The sequence below is a fragment of the Nycticebus coucang genome, chromosome 2 (assembly GCF_027406575.1).
Source record: "Nycticebus coucang isolate mNycCou1 chromosome 2, mNycCou1.pri, whole genome shotgun sequence".
NCBI classification, from domain to species: Eukaryota; Metazoa; Chordata; class Mammalia; order Primates; family Lorisidae; genus Nycticebus; species Nycticebus coucang.
This window is the reverse complement of record NC_069781.1, coordinates 184,336,155-184,352,884: the sequence shown is the minus strand read 5'-3', so window position 1 is coordinate 184,352,884 and position 16,730 is coordinate 184,336,155. Positions and strand designations below refer to the sequence as shown.

General features: G+C 48.3%; 1 protein-coding gene across 3 annotated transcripts in view; it reads right to left on the bottom strand.

Moving 5' to 3' along the window:
• SPG7 (SPG7 matrix AAA peptidase subunit, paraplegin) overlaps positions 1-11,338 on the bottom strand; it is a 48,485-nt gene extending 37,147 nt beyond the window's left edge. For all 3 annotated transcript variants that reach the window (XR_008373239.1, XM_053555417.1, XM_053555426.1), the window contains exons 1-3: positions 11,142-11,338; positions 10,731-10,833; positions 3,686-3,772 (exon numbers count right to left, since the gene is read on the bottom strand). Coding sequence is in view for 2 of the 3 variants with exons in the window: in XM_053555417.1 (XP_053411392.1) it covers positions 3,686-3,772; positions 10,731-10,833; positions 11,142-11,300 (349 nt within the window). In the remaining variant the exon portion in view is untranslated. The remainder of the gene's footprint in view (positions 1-3,685; positions 3,773-10,730; positions 10,834-11,141) is intronic.
• Between the last annotated feature and the right edge of the window lie 5,392 nt (positions 11,339-16,730).

The following is a 16,730-nucleotide window of genomic DNA, read 5'->3' as shown; positions in this document are numbered from 1 at the left end:
TACAGGCATGAGCCATTGCACCTGGCTATCTTTTAGATCTTTATATTGATCATAATATCTAATCTCCAAAAGAAGTAGAGATATACCTAAGACATTGAAGTTCTGAGTAAACTTACAAGGTCCTGGCAGGGTGGCTGAGTTACTAATGAATGAGTCACACCAATTAGAGCAGTGGTCTCCAACCCCTGTGGCACTGGGGATGGGTTTCATGGAATACAACTTTTTCACAGAAAAAGGGTTAGGTTGGGTGGGGGGGTATTTGACAAGAGACGGAGCTCAGGCAGGGATGCAAGTGATGGGGAGGGAATGTAAATACAATCTCACTCACAGCTCACTTCCTGCTGTCCCTAACAGGCCACAGATCAATACCAGTACACAGCCCAGGGTTTGGGAACCATAGAGTTAGACAGTATTTGTAAATTTGTGCCCTAGGTCACAGGACAACATTACCATTCCTTACCATGCTACATACAATATCCTGTCGTTACCCATGTAATAAGAACATTCGACCCAGCACTCTGGAGGCTGAGGTAGGTGGATCAACTGAACTCAGGAGTTAGAGACCAGCATGAGCAAGAGCAAGACCCCCAACTCCACTAAAAATAGAAAAACTAGCCGGGCTTGGTGGCAGTACCTGTAGTCCCAGCTACTCTGAAGGCTGAAACAGGAAGATTGCTGGAGCCCAGGAGTTTGAGGTTGCTGTGAGTGAGGCTGAGCCCATAACACTCTATCCTGGGCTACAAAGTGGTGCAACTAGGTCTCAAAAAAAAAAAAAAAAAAAAAAAATATATATATATATTGATATTTTGCATAAGTGAATAAGAAATCTTACTTTCCCAAAGCAAGCTATATAGCTCAGCCCCAAACAGCTAACCTAAGATAATCACTTGAAAGCAGAGGAGACCCATAGCCTAGCCATGCGAGGGCAAGGCTCCTGAGCATGAGCAGCTGCAGGTGCAGTGCCAGCCCAGGACACTTGGGACTTGTGCTGCTGTCATCCTGCACCACAACACTCACTGGCACAGCTGTGATTAGACCCTGATTTGATAAGCATGTATTTGAGCATCTACAATATGCCAAGAATTATGATGAAGAAGCTGCCATAGTTGTTCCTTCCAGGAACCAGAATTATTAGAACCAGTAAGGCCCACACAGTGTGCAAGGTGGTGTGCAGGAACTGCTCAGCCCACCCGTCCTCTCCTCCGCACCAAACCCTTCCTCCTTCCTCTGCAGTTACCCTTGAAAGAAAGCCATGGTTTGAACTGTGCAATCTGCTTGAGTTTCCTGCTGCCTCTGCCACCTGAGAGCAGCCCCAGCCCTCCTCCTTTTTAGCCCACTGGACGTGAAGACCACAAGGATGGAGACCTTTACGATGATTCACTTCTACTTAATGAACAGTAAATATGTCTTCTCTTCTTTATAATTTTTTTTTTTTTTGTAGAGACAGAGTCTCACTGTACCGCCCTCAGTAGAGTGCCATGGCGTCACACAGCTCACAGCAACCTCCAGCTCTTGGGCTTACGCGATTCTCTTGCCTCAGCCTCCCGAGCAGCTGGGACTACAGGCGCCCGCCACAACGCCCGGCTATTTTTTGGTTGCAGTTTGGCCGGGGCTGGGTTTGAACCCGCCACCCTCTGCATATGGGGCCGGCGCCTTACTCACTGAGCCACAGGCGCCGCCCTATAATTTTCTTAATATTTTCTATTTCTAGCTTACTTTTTTCTTTTGCCCTTTTCTATTGGTCATTGAATACCTCGCTTACATTACTGTCACAATATAGTATGTTACACAAACAATGTGCAAAACGTGTGTATGGACCGTTTGTGTTATCAGGACAGCTTCCAATCAGCATGATGCTATCAGTCAAGTTTGTGGGCAATCAAAAAAGTTACATAAACAGGGCGGCGCCTGTGGCTCAGTGAGTGGGGCGCTGGCCCCATATGCCAAGGGTGGCGGGTTCAAACCCAGCCCCGGCCAAACTGCAACAAAAAAAATAGCCAGGCGTTGTGGCGGGCACTCGGTAGTCCCAGCAACTTGGGAGGCTGAGGCAGGAGAATTGCCTAAGCCTAGGAGTTGGAGGTTGCTATGAGCTGTGTGATGCCACGGCACTCTACCAAAGGCAATAAAATGAGACTCTGTTTCTACAAAAAAAAAGAGGCCTTTCGCATTTCAAGATATAATATATTACCCTACATCTTCTTCCAATTCTTTTTTTTGAGACAGAGTCTCACTTCGTAGCCCTCGGTAAAGCGCCAGTGGCATCACAGCTCATAGTAACCTCCAGCTCTTGGGCTTAGGCGATTCTCTTGCCTCAGCCTCCCGAGCAGCCGGGACTACAGGCGCCCGCCATAACGCCCGGCCATTTTTTGTTGCAGTTTGGCCGGGGCCGGGTTTGAACCCGCCACCCTTGGCATATGGGGCCGGTGCCATACTCACTGAGCCACAGGCGCCGCCCCCTTTTTTGTTTTTTTTTTTGAGACAGATTCCCACTCTGTTGCTCCAGGATGTGGCATCAGCCTAGCTCATACAAACATCAAACTCCCAGGTTCAAGTGATCCTCCTGCCTTGGTCTTCCCCAATCCCTCTGAGTAGCTAGGACAAAAGGTGCCCACCACTACACCCAGCTAATTTTTCTATTTTTAGTAGAGACAGAGTCTCACTCTTTTTTTTTGGCCGGGGCTGGGTTTGAACCCACCACCTCTGGCATATGGGACCGGTGCCCTACTCCTTGAGCCATAGTCGCCGCCCCACAGAGTCTCACTCTTGTTCAGGCTGCTTGTGAACTCTTGAGCTCCAGGGATCCTCCCATCTCAGCATACCAGAGTGCTGGGATTACAGGCATCAGCCATTAGCCTCGCCTATAGTTTTGCTTTTTAATGACCTAATCCATTTAGAATTTATTTTGGCATATGGAATGAAAATCTAATTTAACTTTTTCAAAATAACTAAGCAAATGTTCCAAACCATTTATTATATAATCTACACTCTTTGGGCTTGGTACCTGTTGCTCAGCAGCTAGGGTGCCAGCCACATACACCGGACCTGGCGGGTTCAAATTCAGCCTGGGGCCTGCCAAACAACAATGACAACTACAACCAAAAACAAGCTGGGTGTTGTGGTGGGCGCCTGTAGCCCCAGCTACTTGGGAGGCTGAGGCAAGAGAATTGCTTAAATCCAAGAGTTTGAGGTTGCTGTGAGCTGTGATGTCACAGCATTCTACCAAGGGCAACATAGCGAGACTATGTCTCAAATAGAAACAAACTACATTCTGTACCATGTAAAATGACATGTTTACTATAGAATAATTCCTAAATATATTGGAGTTTCTGGATTTTCTATATTCTTATGTTAATTAATTTTTATTCATTTAATTAATTAAAATTTGTCAGCTGGGTGCTATGGCTCTTGCCTTGAATCCTAGCAGGTACATTGATTAAGCTCAGGAGTTCGAGACCAGCCTGAGCAAGAGCAAGACTCCATCTCTACTAAAAATACAAAAAGTAGCTGGGCGTTGTGGTGGGTGCCTATAGTCCCAGCTACTAGGGAGGGGAAGGCTGAGGCAGGAGGATTGCTCAAGCCCAAGAGTTTGAGGTTGCTGTGAGCTATGATACCACAGCACTCTATCTAGGATGACAAGGTAAGACTCTTGTCTCAAAAAAAAAACAGGAACATTAGACAGACACACCTTCATCGTCTTCAGGGGTCTTCCCCTTGGACCTGTCGTCCTTATTCTTCTGCTTCCTCCCATAGGTGTTAAAATAGTAAGTACCACCTATAAAAAAGAGGGAAAGGATTTAACAAGCAAAGCTTGTAAATACAAGGGAGACCTGGAGGAAAATGGTCTATTCTTAAATGACCAAAGCAACACAAAAACCATCCAAAACCTACCTACGTCAGTAAGTTCAAACTTTGAGATAATAAAGCTTGTCCTTCTATCATTCTGTACATAGTATTTTTTTTTTTTTGTAGAGACAGAGTCTCACTTTACCGCCTTCAGTAGAGTGCATGTCACAGGACTCACAGCAACCTCTAGCTCTTGGGCTTCAGAGATTCTCCTGCCTCAGCCTCCCGAGCAGCTGGGACTACAGGTGCCCGCCACAACGCCGGGCTATTTTTTTTTTTTTGGTTGCAGTTCAGCCAGGGCTGGGTTTGAACCTGCCACCCTCGGTATATGGGGCCGGCGCCCTACTCACTGAGCCACAGGTGCCACCCTGTACACAGTATTTTTAAAATTTTTTTTGGAGACAGAGTCTCACTGTCGCTCTCAGGAGAGTGCCGTGGCGTCACAGCTCACAGCAACCTCCAACTCCTAGGCTTAGGTGATTCTCTTGCCTCAGCCTCCCGAGTAGCTGGGACCACAGGTGCCCAAAACACCTGGCTACTTTTGTTGTTGTTGCAGTTGTCAATTTTTTTTTTTTTTTTAGCTGGCCCAGCTGGGTTCGAACCTGTCACCCTCAAGTGTATGTGGCCAGCACCCTGCCGACTAAGCTATGGGTGCCACCCCGCAGTTGGCATTGTTGTCTGTCAGGCCCACACCGGTTTGAATCCGCCAGCCACAGTGAATGTGGCTGTAGCCCTAACCACTGATCTATGAGCGCCAAGCCACATACACAGTAGTTACTAATTTAGAATAATGAACGATTGGCCAGGCGTGGTGGCTCATGCCTGTGATTCTAGCACTATGGGAGACCAAGGTGGGTGGACTGCTTGAGCTCAGAAGTTCAAGACCATCCTAAGCAAAAGTGAGACCCCATCTCTACTAAGACAGAAAAACTGAGACAAGAAGATTGCCGGAGCCAAGAGCTGGAGGTTGGTGTGAGCCAGGACACTACGACACTCTACCCAAGGCAACATCTTAAGACTAGGCATCAAAAAAAAAAAAAAAAAAAAAAGAATAATGAACTATTTCAACTTCCAAAGTTCAATATTAAAAAAAAAACAAAGTTCAATATCGTTGCTATTTAAATTAATTTTGAGGGTTGGGCAGTGCCTGTGGCTCAAAGGAGTAGGGCACCAGCCCCATATGCCGAAGGTGGCAGGTTCAAACCCAGCCCCAGCCAGAAACTGCAAAAAAAAAAAAAAAATTAGTTTTGAGGGAATAAAAATTAATAAACATAAATTTGAGAGAACATCATGAGTTGGTTAGGTAACAATCGTTTCAATATAAGAAGTTCTTTTTTTTTTTTTTTGGTAGAGACAGAGTCTCGGTAGAGTGCCGTGGTGTCACACGGCTCACAGCAACCTCTTAACTCTTGGGCTTACGCGATTCTCTTGCCTCAGCCTCCCGAGCAGCTGGGACTACAGGCGCCGCCACAACGCCCGGCTATTTTTTTGTTGCAGTTTGGCCGGGGCTGGGTTTGAACCTGCCACCCTCGGCATATGGGGCTGGCGCCCTACTCACTGAGCCACAGGCGCCGCCTAAGAAGTTCTTTTTAATGAATTTTAAAAAGTGGCCTATGTGGCAGCAGCCCCACTGTCATTACCAAGCCAGACTGATGTGAGACTCCTCACATAAAAAATTTTGTCTTCAGACTGGCCCAGTGGCACACGCCCATAATCCCAGCACTCTGGAAAGCTGAGGCAGGTGGATTGCCTGAGTTCAGTAAGTAGAGTGCCAGCCTCATATACCAAGGGTGTATAAGTTTAGAACCGGCCCAGGCTAAACTGCAACAAAAATAATAGCCGGGTGTTGTGGTGGGTACCTGTAGTCCCAGCTACTTGGGAGGCTAAGGCAAGAGAATCACTTAAACCCAAGAGTTTGAGGTTGCTGTGAGCTCTGATGCCACAGCATTCTACCAAGGGCAACAAAATGAGACTATCTCAAAAAAAAAATTAAAAAAAAAAAAGGTTGTCTTCAAAGTCTACACCTGGCCTGGGCCATGTAGCTCATGCCAGTAATCCTCATACTCTGGGAGGCTGAGGCGGGTGGATTGCCTGAGCTCACAAGTCCAAGACTAGCCTGGACAAGAGGGAGACCTTGTCTCTGAAAATAGCCGGGCATTGTGGCAGGCACCTATACTCCCAGCTACTTGGGAGGCTAAGGCAAGAGAATCGCTTGCGCCCAAGAGTTTGAGGTTGCTGTGAGCTATGTCAGTAGGGCACTCTACCCAGGACAACAACATGAGACTGTCTCAAAAAAAAGTCTACACCTGCAATCTCCAGGCTACATGCTAATTTTGTGAGGACTTTCCTCTTTATCTGTGGTATTGGATATCACACAAAATATGCAGATTTTTTTTTTTTTGCTAATCATCTTTCCTTATTGTTTGTATATTTACTGGATGGCCCATGACAACTCTTATTGTCCCAATGTACCAGCAGAAAAGAAATAAGGTTGGATACCCCTCGACACAACTCAGACAGCTGTGATGGCGCTGGCCTGAAATTCCAGCTAGTTGGGAGGCTGAAGAAAGAAAATCACCTGAGGGCCAGGCACGGTGGCTCACATCTGTAATCCCAGTACTCTGGGAGGCCAAGGTGGGTGGATTGCTTGAGTTCGAGGGGTCGAAACCAGCCTCAGCAAGAGTGAGACTCTACTTCTAAAATTAGTTGAGCGTTGTGATGGGCGCCTGTACTCAGGAGACTGAGACAGGCTCAAAGCCTAAGAATTTGAGGTTGCTGGGCAGCGCCTGTGGCTCAGTGAGTAGGGCGCTGGCCCCATATGCCGAGGGTGGCAGGTTCAAACCCAGCACCGGCCAAACTGCAACAAAAAAATAGTCGGGCGTTGTGGCGGGCGCCTGTAGTCCCAGCTGCTCGGGAGGCTGAGGCAAGAGAATCGCGTAAGCCCAAGAGTTAGAGGTTGCTGTGAGCCGTGTGATGCCATGGCACTTTACCCGAGAGCGATACAGCGAGACTCTGTCTCTACAAAAAAAAAAAAAAAAAAAAAAAGAATTTGAGGTTGCTGTGATGCCACGGCACTCAACCCAAGATGACAAAGACTGAGCCTCAAAAAAAAAAAAATAGCCTTGGCGCCTGTAGCTCAGCAGCTAAGGGCACCAGCCACAAACACCAGAGCTGGCAGGTTCAAATACAGCCCGGGCCTGCCAAACAACAATGACAACTACAACCAAAATATAGCAGGGTGTTGTGGTAGGCGCCTGTAGTCCCAGTTACTTGGGAGGCTGAGGCAAGAGGATCACTTAAGTCCAAGAGTTGGAGGTTGCTGTGAGCTGTGATGCCATAGCACTCTACCGAGGGTGACAAAATGAGACTGTCTCAAAAAACAAAAATAATAAATAAATAAACAAATAAACAAACAAAATATGGCTCCATGCTTGTAGCTCAGGTGGCTAGGGCGCCAGCCATATACACCGGAGTTGGCAGGTTTGAATCCAGCCCAGGCCAAAAAATAGCTGGGCGTTGTAGTGGGCGCCTGTAGTCACAGATACTTGGGCGACAGGTTAAGATTGTATCTCAAAAAATAAATAAATAAATAAACAAAATAATGAAACGAAGTCTGAACAAATCAGTGTTTAAAAATGGTGGGGGATCTTGGCTTGGCACCTTTGCTCAGCGGCTAGGGCGCCAGCCACATACACCAAAGTTGGCGGGTTCGAACTCAGCCTGGGGCCTGCCAAACAACAACGACAACTACAACCAAAAAATAGCCATGTGTTGTGACAGGTACCTGTAGTCCCAGCTACTTGGGAGGCTGAGGCAAGAGAATTGCATAAGCCCAAGAGTTGGAGGTTGCTATGAGCTGTGACACCATGGTACTCTACCAAGAGTGACAAAGTTAGACTCTGTTTCAAGAAAAAAAAAAAGGGGGGGATCTTATTTGCCCCAGTGCAGTGGTTCATGCCTGTAATCCCAGAACTCTGGCAGGCCAAGGCTGGTGGATTGCCTGAGCTCATGAGTTTGAGACCAGCCTGAGCCAAAGCCAGAGCAAAACCTCATCTCTAAAAAAAGAAAAAAGACCAGGCTCAGTGGCTCACACCTGTAATTTTAACACTCTGAGAGGCGGAGACAGGAGGATAGTTTGAGCTCACGGGTTTGAGACCAGTCTGAGCAAAAAAAGCAAGACCCCATCTGTACTAAAAATAGAAAAACTGAGACAAGAGGATCTCTTGAGTTGGAGTTGGAGGTTGCTGTGAGCTATGATACCATAGCACTTTAACATAAGGTCAGGAGAGATGGAAAAATTTCACAATGTTGGGCGGCGCCTGTGGCTCAGTGAGTAGGGCGCCGGCCCCATATGCCGAGGGTGGCGGGTTCAAGCCCAGCCCCGGCCAAACTGCAACAACAACAACAACAAAAAAATAGCTGGGCATTGTGGCAGGCGCCTGTAGTCCCAGCTGCTCGGGAGGCTGAGGCAAGAGAATCGTGTAAGCCCAAGAGTTAGAGGTTGCTGTGAGCAGTGTGACGCCACAGCACTCTACCGGAGGGCGGTACAGTGAGACTCTGTCTCTACAAAAAAAAAAAAAAAAAAAGGAATTTCACAATGTTGGGCGGCACCTGTGGCTCAGTGAGTGGGGTGCTAGCCCCATATACTGAGAGTGGCGGGTTCAGGCCCAGCCCTGGCCAAACTGAAAAAAAAAAAAAGAATTCTCACAACGTTTCATTGAATGGTACAACTCTATTTAAGACTAAATTATTTGAGGGCGGCGCCTGTGGCTCAAGGAGTAGGGTGCCGGTCCCATATGCCAGAGGTGGCAGGTTCAAACCTAGCCCTGGCCAAAAAAAAAAACCACAAAAAAAAAAAAAAAAAAAAAGAAAAAGACTAAATTATTTGTAAGATATCTTTAGTTCTTTAGTTACTTTCTGGATAGGAAACTTTTTTTTTTTTTTTTCTGAGATAATCTCACTGTGTTGCCCTTGGTAGAGTGCCGTGGCATCACAGTTCACAGCAACCTCAAACTATTGGGTGTAAGTGATTGTCTTGCCTTAGCCTCCCAAGTAGCAGGTACTACAGGTGCCCGCCACAATGCCCAGCTATTATTTTTTTTTTGTAGGGACAGAGTCTCACTTTATTGCCCTTGGTAGAGTGCCATGGCTTCACACAGCTAACAGCAACCTCCAACTCCTGGGCTCAAGGAATCCTCTTGCCTTAGTTTTTTTTTTGCAGTTTTTGACTGGGGCCGGGTTTGAACCTGCCACCTCCAGTATATAGGGCTGGTGCCCTATTCCTTGAGCCACAGGCGCCACTCCTCTTGCCTTAGTTTTACTATTTTTTTTTTTTGAGACAGAGCCTCAAGCTGTTGCCCTGGTTAGAGTACCATGGCATCATAGTTCACAGCAACCTCAAACTCCTGGGCACAAGCGAGTCTCCTGTCTCGGCCTCCCAAGTAGCTGGGACTACAGGCGCCCGCCATAACGCCCGGCTATTTTTTGGTTGCAACCATCATTGTTGTTTGGCGGGCCCGGGCTGGATTCAAACTCGCCAGCTCAGGTGTATGTGGCTGGCGCCTTAGCCGCTTGAGCCACAGGTGCCCAGCCAGTTTTACTATTTTTTAGTAGAGACGGGCTCTCATTCTTGCTCAGGCTGGTCTTGAACTCCTGAGCTTAAGCTATCTACCTTAAGCTATCCCAGAGTGCTGTGGTTACAGGCGTGAGCCGCTGCCGGGCTTGGATATGTGAACATTTGAGGCCACTTGTTACTAAATGTTTTTGGAAATGGCTAAATAACGTGAAAATCCCTTTTCAATGTTGGTGCCCGTAGCTTAGTGGGTAAGGTGCCAGCCACTGCGGGTTCGAACCTGATCCTGGCCAGCTAAAAAAACAACAATGACAACTGCAACAACAACAAAAAATAGCCACTGGGCGGTGCCTGTGGCTCAGTAGGTAGGGCGCCAGCCCCATAATATACCAAAGGTGGCAGGTTCGAACCTGGCCCCGGCCAAACTGCAACAAAAATAATAGCTGGGCAGTATGACAGGCACCTGTAGTCCCAGCAACTTCGAAGGCTGAGGCAAGAGAATGGCTTACACCCAAGAGTTTGAGGTTGCTATGAGCTGTGACACCACAGCACTTTATCCAGGGCAACAGCTTGAGACAATGTCTCAAAAAAAAAAAAAAAAAAAAAGTTGGGCAGCGCCTGTGGCTCAAGGAGCAGGGTGCTGGCCCCATATGCTGGAGGTGGTGGGTTCAAACCTGGCCATGGCCAGAAACTGCAAAAAAAAAAAAAAAAAAGTCCAGCTGGGCAGATGGCTCACCCCTGTAATCCCGTGTAAGCACCGTGGGAGGTTGAGGCCGGAGGACTGCTTGAGCTCAGTTCTAGGCTTGTCTGAGCAAGAGTGAGACCCCAACTCATGAAAAATATGGAAAAACCCAGCCGGGTGCCATGGTGAGCACCTTTAATCCCAGTGGCTTCAAAGGCTGAGACAACAGGATGCCCACAGCCTGAGTCTGAGGTTGCAGTAAGCTACAACACCACTGCACTCTGCTCAGGGCACAGGGTAGAATTCTGTCTCAACAACAAAGTCCTTTTTCAAGCAGCCCAAGTATTGCTATACACGAGAATTGACAAAAAAAAGAACTCAAACCAAGAAAGCAAAAATAACCTGTTCAGACCTTAGACAACTTCCTTTCTGTAAACTTCAGATTGGCCTGTGAGTATTACAGCGCTCCCAATAAACAGAAGCCCAAAGTATTATTTCTTAGTGATTTTCCTTAACAGTTCTGTCAATGTCAACATTATTGACAGCAACATTATTCTAATATATCCACAAATGCCCACAGGGTCTGCTTGCCACACAAACAATGACTTTCGCCTGTCACTCACAGATACATACCTAAAAGTTGCCAGAGTCTGAAAGGATTGTGAACTAGATGTTGTTTCAGTAACAATCCACTGATCTCTTCAAAAGTAGGGGTTAGCAATCGAAATTGTAAGCTCTGGAAAGAAATCCAATGCCACAGGTTACACCAACATCACAGGGCAACAAAGCGAGGCCGACTAAAAATCTTTTTCAAAAAGCTCAAATATGTAAATAATCTGTAATGTTTACATTTCCCTGAAACGTGAATTGATAGTCTGAGCATTATTTCCAAGTTTTAAGATAATATCAAAAATGTCAAATGCAGAGCTGAGATTAACTCCGACCCCCACTCCGAGGCCCGGGCGGAAAGGCGCTGGGAGCAGGCGGGCCACGCTCGGCCTCTTCCACGGTCGGGAGGCGGGGCCGCGAGGGCTCGGGTATTACCTGCAGGGGTCGGTCCACCGGAGGCCTGAGGACCCAGTACGGCCGCCTCCTCCCGGCCCCGGTGTAGAGGCTCGGGCGCCCGCCGCAGCCCCACAGCAGCCCAGGGCCTGGCCAGGGACCCTGCCGCACGGTGCGCATCACCAGCAGCACGCCTGCCATGTCAGGGTGGAAGCCGCGCCTGCGCGGGCGGAGGCCTCCGGGAGGTGCCTGCACGGCTCGGTTGGGCGGGGCCTCCGGGGGCGGGGCCTCCGGGGGCGCGTGCGCGGCAGCTCCAGGCCGCCGGTGCCCGGTTTCTGGGGTACGGGTCCTGCCAGCAGCCAGTGGTCCAACTCCGCTTACCTGGCGGTCTTGGCGACGCTAGGAGGCTGCGGGCACCGGATGCTTTTGACGCCTCTGTCTTATCCGGAGGCTAGCGGAGGAATAAAGGACGATGTGGCTCGTGCTCCTGGCTCACCCCCACCGCCCGGGTCTTCCCGGCATCGCCCAGGCTGCCCTCCTCTGCCGCTCTCCCCTACTGCCGCGAGCTCCCGCCTTTCCGCGTGGTGGGACCCGGGTGGGGTGGTGCGGACCTGCGGGGTGGGGGTGACGGGGGGCCACCGCGCAGGTTCTCCCTGCCTCGGACGCGGTGGCGGGTGGGGGACAGGGGCCCAGAACAAAAAGAAGTTGAAACCCCAGTTGGAAGGCCAGATCGGGCACTTTGAGAAAACTAACCCTCCGTGACTCGGCAGCCGTAGGCTTTAGCGTGGCAGGCAAGTGTCCCCTCAGACTGGCTTGGCTAGCTCCCCACCGTATCTGATCAACCTGAGCAATATAATGAGACCCCCGTCTACGAAAAGAACAAAAAAAGTCTTAAAAATAAAAAAACAATGCTTAATAACAAGGTTACAGAGTGCTGACTAATGCCTGACTCCATATCAAAACCTCATCTAATACTAACAACTTTGTTAAGTAGATGTTTGTAATTCCTCTGTTTTAAAGATAAGGAAACACTCAGAACAATTAAAATGAACCGGCCGGGCGGCACCTGTGGCTCAGCGGGTAGGGCGCCGGTCCCATATGCCGGAGGTGGCGGGTTCAAACCCAGCCCCGGCCAAATTAAAAAAAAAAAAAAAAAAAAAAAAAAAAAAAAAAAAAAAAAAAAAAAACAAAATGAACCGGCCCAAGATCACAGCTAGGATGCGATAGTTCTGAGGCCGGGTCCGACTGGTTTCTGGGCAGGCGCGCACGGTCCGCCCCCCGGCTCTCAGCGGCCTGGCCACCTTTGCCAGGGGTGTTTGCCGTGGTGGGGGACGTGGTCTGTTGGGTGTAAGCAAGCATCCCCCGAGCCCAGGGCTGTCACTGACTTTTCATTAGTTAACAGGGCTCTTTCTTTTGTTTTTGTTGTGGGCCTTCACCATGAATCCGTCCTTCCTGTTTCCTTTGCCGTTTCTTCCCAGGCTAAGGGACACCAGATGGACTGCCCGGACGCCGCTGCCCTCTGCCTTCCAGCTGCGCCCTCCTCCCAGCCGGTCTCGTGATGCGACTGTAACCAAACTTCTGAAGGGGTTTCTTGCGCCCTAGGACACAGACAAGCCTTCACCTTCTGCCTGTGTCTTCAGAGGATTTTCACTCAGATCCTTTAAAAATTTTGAATATGGAGAGGCTCCTGTGGCTCAAAGGAGTAGGGCGCCGGCCCCATATGCCGGAGGTGGCGGTTTCAAACCCATACCCGGCCAAAAACTGCAAAAAAAAAAAATAATAAATAATTTTTTTTTAAATATGTTTAGGAAGAATATAAGATACAATCCTACTAATATTATCTGAAATAAAACTGCTGTTGCAGTCCAATGGGAAGCAGTGCCAGGTGTTGGTAAGAAGTCAGCCTCTGGGCAAGAACACTGGGTTCTGCCCATGACCTTAAGCAAGTTAGTAACTACTCAGAACCTCAATTTTCTCATCAGTAAAATGGGGATAATAATTATCTGCAAAGTGAGGCTAATACCGCCAGCTGAGGTGGATCACACCTGTAATCCCAGCATTCTAGGAAGCCAAGGCGAGTGGATTGCCTGAGCTCACAGGTTCAAGACCAGACTGAGCCAGAGCAAGACCCCATTTCTAAAAATAGCTGGGAGTTGTGGGGCACCTGTAGTCCCAGCTACTCCAGAGGCTGAGGCAAGAGGATCGCTTGAACCCAAGTTTGAGGTTGCTGATGCTACGGCACTCTACTGAGGGTAACATAGTGAGACTCTGTCTCCAAAAAAAAAAAAAAAAAAAGTGAGGCTAGGGCAGTGCCCATAGCTCAGTGGGTAGGGCGTCAGCCACATACACCCAGGCTGGTGGGTTCAAACCCAGCCCCAGCCAGCTAAACAACAATGACAACTGCAACAAAAAAATAGCCGGGCTTTGTGGCAGGCTTTTATAGTCCCAGCTACTTGGGAGGCTGAAGCAAGAGAACTGCTTAAGCCCAAGAGTTTGAGGTGGCTGTGAGCTGTGACAACACGGCACTTGTGTCACATAGACTCTCGTGTCAAAAAAAAAAAAAGAAAAAAAAGTGAGGCTAGTACAAACCCTGGGTTTCCGACAGGGTTGCTGTAAAGATAAAATAATATAAAAAAGTATGTGAAAGCAACTAATTAAGCAGGGAGGTCTTCACATCCAGGAGATACAAGGTATTACTAGGATGTCATGTGAAGTGAGGGTCTGGGAAGTCTATTGACTCATGTACTTATTCGACAATTGTGCTGTGAAGGCTGCTGTGTCCTAGGCCTTGCAGATGCCAGGTGAATTGTGGCTTCAGTCCCACTGTAGGGATAGGGCAGAGGCTCCTATAGCCTCAGGCAGTGGGGATCTCATGTGGCGATTAAGGGTTCATGTCCTGGACTCAAGAAGAGGACTTCAGGAAATCTGGCTCCTTGGACCTTCCTCTGCCCGCAGACCCCACTCCTCACAGGACACCAACTTTACTTTCTTCATGAACGCGTCCTTCCCCCACTTTCATTCTTCCTGGGCTTCCTAATTTGTGTATTCATTTGTACTTCTTCATCACCCATCCTCAGCGCTCTGCCCTCTGTATACACCAGGACGTTGCAGTGTAACTGCCGTTAACTACCTTGTCCTTCAGTGTCTCAGACGGGCAATCTTGTGGTCAGGGCACACCTGAGAACTCTGGGTAGTCTCCCTGACCCCAGGTACTCTCAGCTCTGGCCCCAACACCAGGAGATGAGGATGAGGTCCATCCATCCTCATCTCCCTGAACCCAGACAGAGGAGACCTAGGCCCTGTGCTTCCTCCTTTCATCAGCTCAGGGGCTCCAAATAAGCTGCTCTGGGGACCTCAGTGTCTCATTTAGTTATGACACTTTAACCTTCTGCAGACAGAGCTGATTTTAGTTTTATAATCTAGGCTTCCTTATTAATATCTGAGCAAATAATTATGTCTTTTTCTCAAATTTGGCATCAACTAAACTTCTAAACTCTTTTTTTCCTTTTAAGCACAGTTCCTTCCTTTTTTTTTTGCAGTTTTTGGCTGGGGCTGGGTTTAAACCCACCACCTCCGGATATAGGGCTGGCACCCTACTCCTCAAGCCACAGGCAATACCAGCACAGTTCCTTTCTCAACTGCCAGGTCTCGGAAGCTCTCAGGCTGCTACACAGTGTAATTTTGCTTTTCTTTCTTTTTTTTTTTTTTGAGACAGAGTCTAACTACATTGCCCTTGGTGGAGTGCTGTGGTGTCACAGCTCATAGCAACCTCAAGTTCTTGGGCTTAAGCGATTCTCTTGCTTCAACCTCCCAAGTAGCTGGGACTATAGGCACCCGTCACAATGCCCAGCTCTTTGTAGAGATGAGGTCTCAGTCTGGCTCAGGCTGGTCTCTAACCTGTGAGCTCAAGCAATCCACCTGCCTTGGCCTCCCAGAGTGCTAGGATTACAGGTGTAATCCACATGGCCTATTTGTTTGTATTTTGAGGCACAATCTCATTCTGTAGTCCTGGCTAGAGTGCCCTGAGGTTAGCCTAGATCATAGCAACCTTAAACCCCTGGACTCAAGTAATCCTCCTTCCTAAGCCTCCTAAGTAGCTGGGACTGCAGGCACCTGCCACCATACCAGTTTTTCTTTTTTTCTTTTTGAGAGAGAGTCTTACTCTGTCCTTAGACTAGAGTGCTGTGGCATCATCATAGCTCAAAGCAAACTCAATCTCTTGGGCTTAGGCAATCCTCTTGCCTCAGCCTCCATAGTAGCTGGCACTCACCACTACACCTGGCTAGTTTATCATTTTTTTTTTTTGAGAAAAAAAAACATGACATCATAGCTTACAGCAACCTCCAACTCTTGGGCTCAAGCTATCCTCTTGCTTCAGTTTTAGTAGAGACAAGGGGTCTTGCTTTTTGCTCAGGCTGGTCTCGAACTCATGAGCTCAAGCAATCCACCCACCTCTATAGTTTTTCTATTTTTAGAGACAGGGGTCTCAATCTTGCTTAGGCTGGTCTTGAATTCCTGAGTTCAAGGGATCCTCCTGCCTTGGCCTCCCAGAGTGCTGGGGTTACAGGCATGAGCCACAGTACCAACTGTGTCTCTGAATTTTTGCAAATTTTGTTTCTGAACTAAAGATCTTTCTTAGGAAACAGTTTCTTCTCATATCACTTGTTAATTGGTTTTTTTTTCCATCTCATGTACGAAATTGCATAATCACAGGATTTGTTTTTCTTGAAGAGAAATCTGTTTCTGCCAGTTTTGGACAGATGTTTAAGGAGGACCCCAGAGGAGCAAAGTCTGTGTCCTTTCCATGCGATGTTGACACTTATCGCCCTGCACAGTGCTCCAAATTCATCAATTTGGCAAGTTTCTGAGGGTCATGAATCTGGGATTGGCTGGACTGGGTGGTTTGGTCTCTCAGGAGATTACATTTGACAGCCAGGGTGGGGTCATTTAAAGCTAAGCTCCTGCTAGGGGATCTGCATCCAGCTGTCCAGGGCCCTCAATTCCTCAACACACAGACTGTTCTCAGGGCACTTGTGTGACACAGCAGCAGGCTTGCCGAGACCCTTAACACTGCTGGCTTGTCCTGGATCCTCTTGCTCTATTGCCATTGTAAATTTTCTGCAAAGCAGTGGTGGGCCTGCAACTGTGGACTTCACCACGAGCCATGCTGGAGCTTGATAGGCATAGCATAGCAGCACGGCCACGAGTGGCCAGAGAGTGCCCCACCTCCCGGCAGGCTGCAGCAACCGCTGCCTTTGTCCCCTGGGAATTCCCCAATCCCTGTGTTTGGAGATTTCTGAACCATTCTCAGATGTCATGTGTGCAGAACAAAAAGAGAACAGTTCAAAAGAGAGAACTAACGGCAGGAAAATGGGAGAAACACAGCTGGTATTAGTCTTGAAATAAAGACCGAGGACATGGAGTGGGAAAAGGGTGCACTGGAGCTCTGAGAATTAATGAGAAGTCAGGAGTCTGGAGGCAGAGAAGGAGGAGTTGGAGAGAATAGGGCATTTTCTGCAGGATAACATGGAATTGCCTCTACAGATGTTTACTGAGTGACCGCTCTATATGGCTAGTGTCCCAGTGACACAGCAGCAACAGAACAATGCCTATCTCCAGTGAGCCTCTATC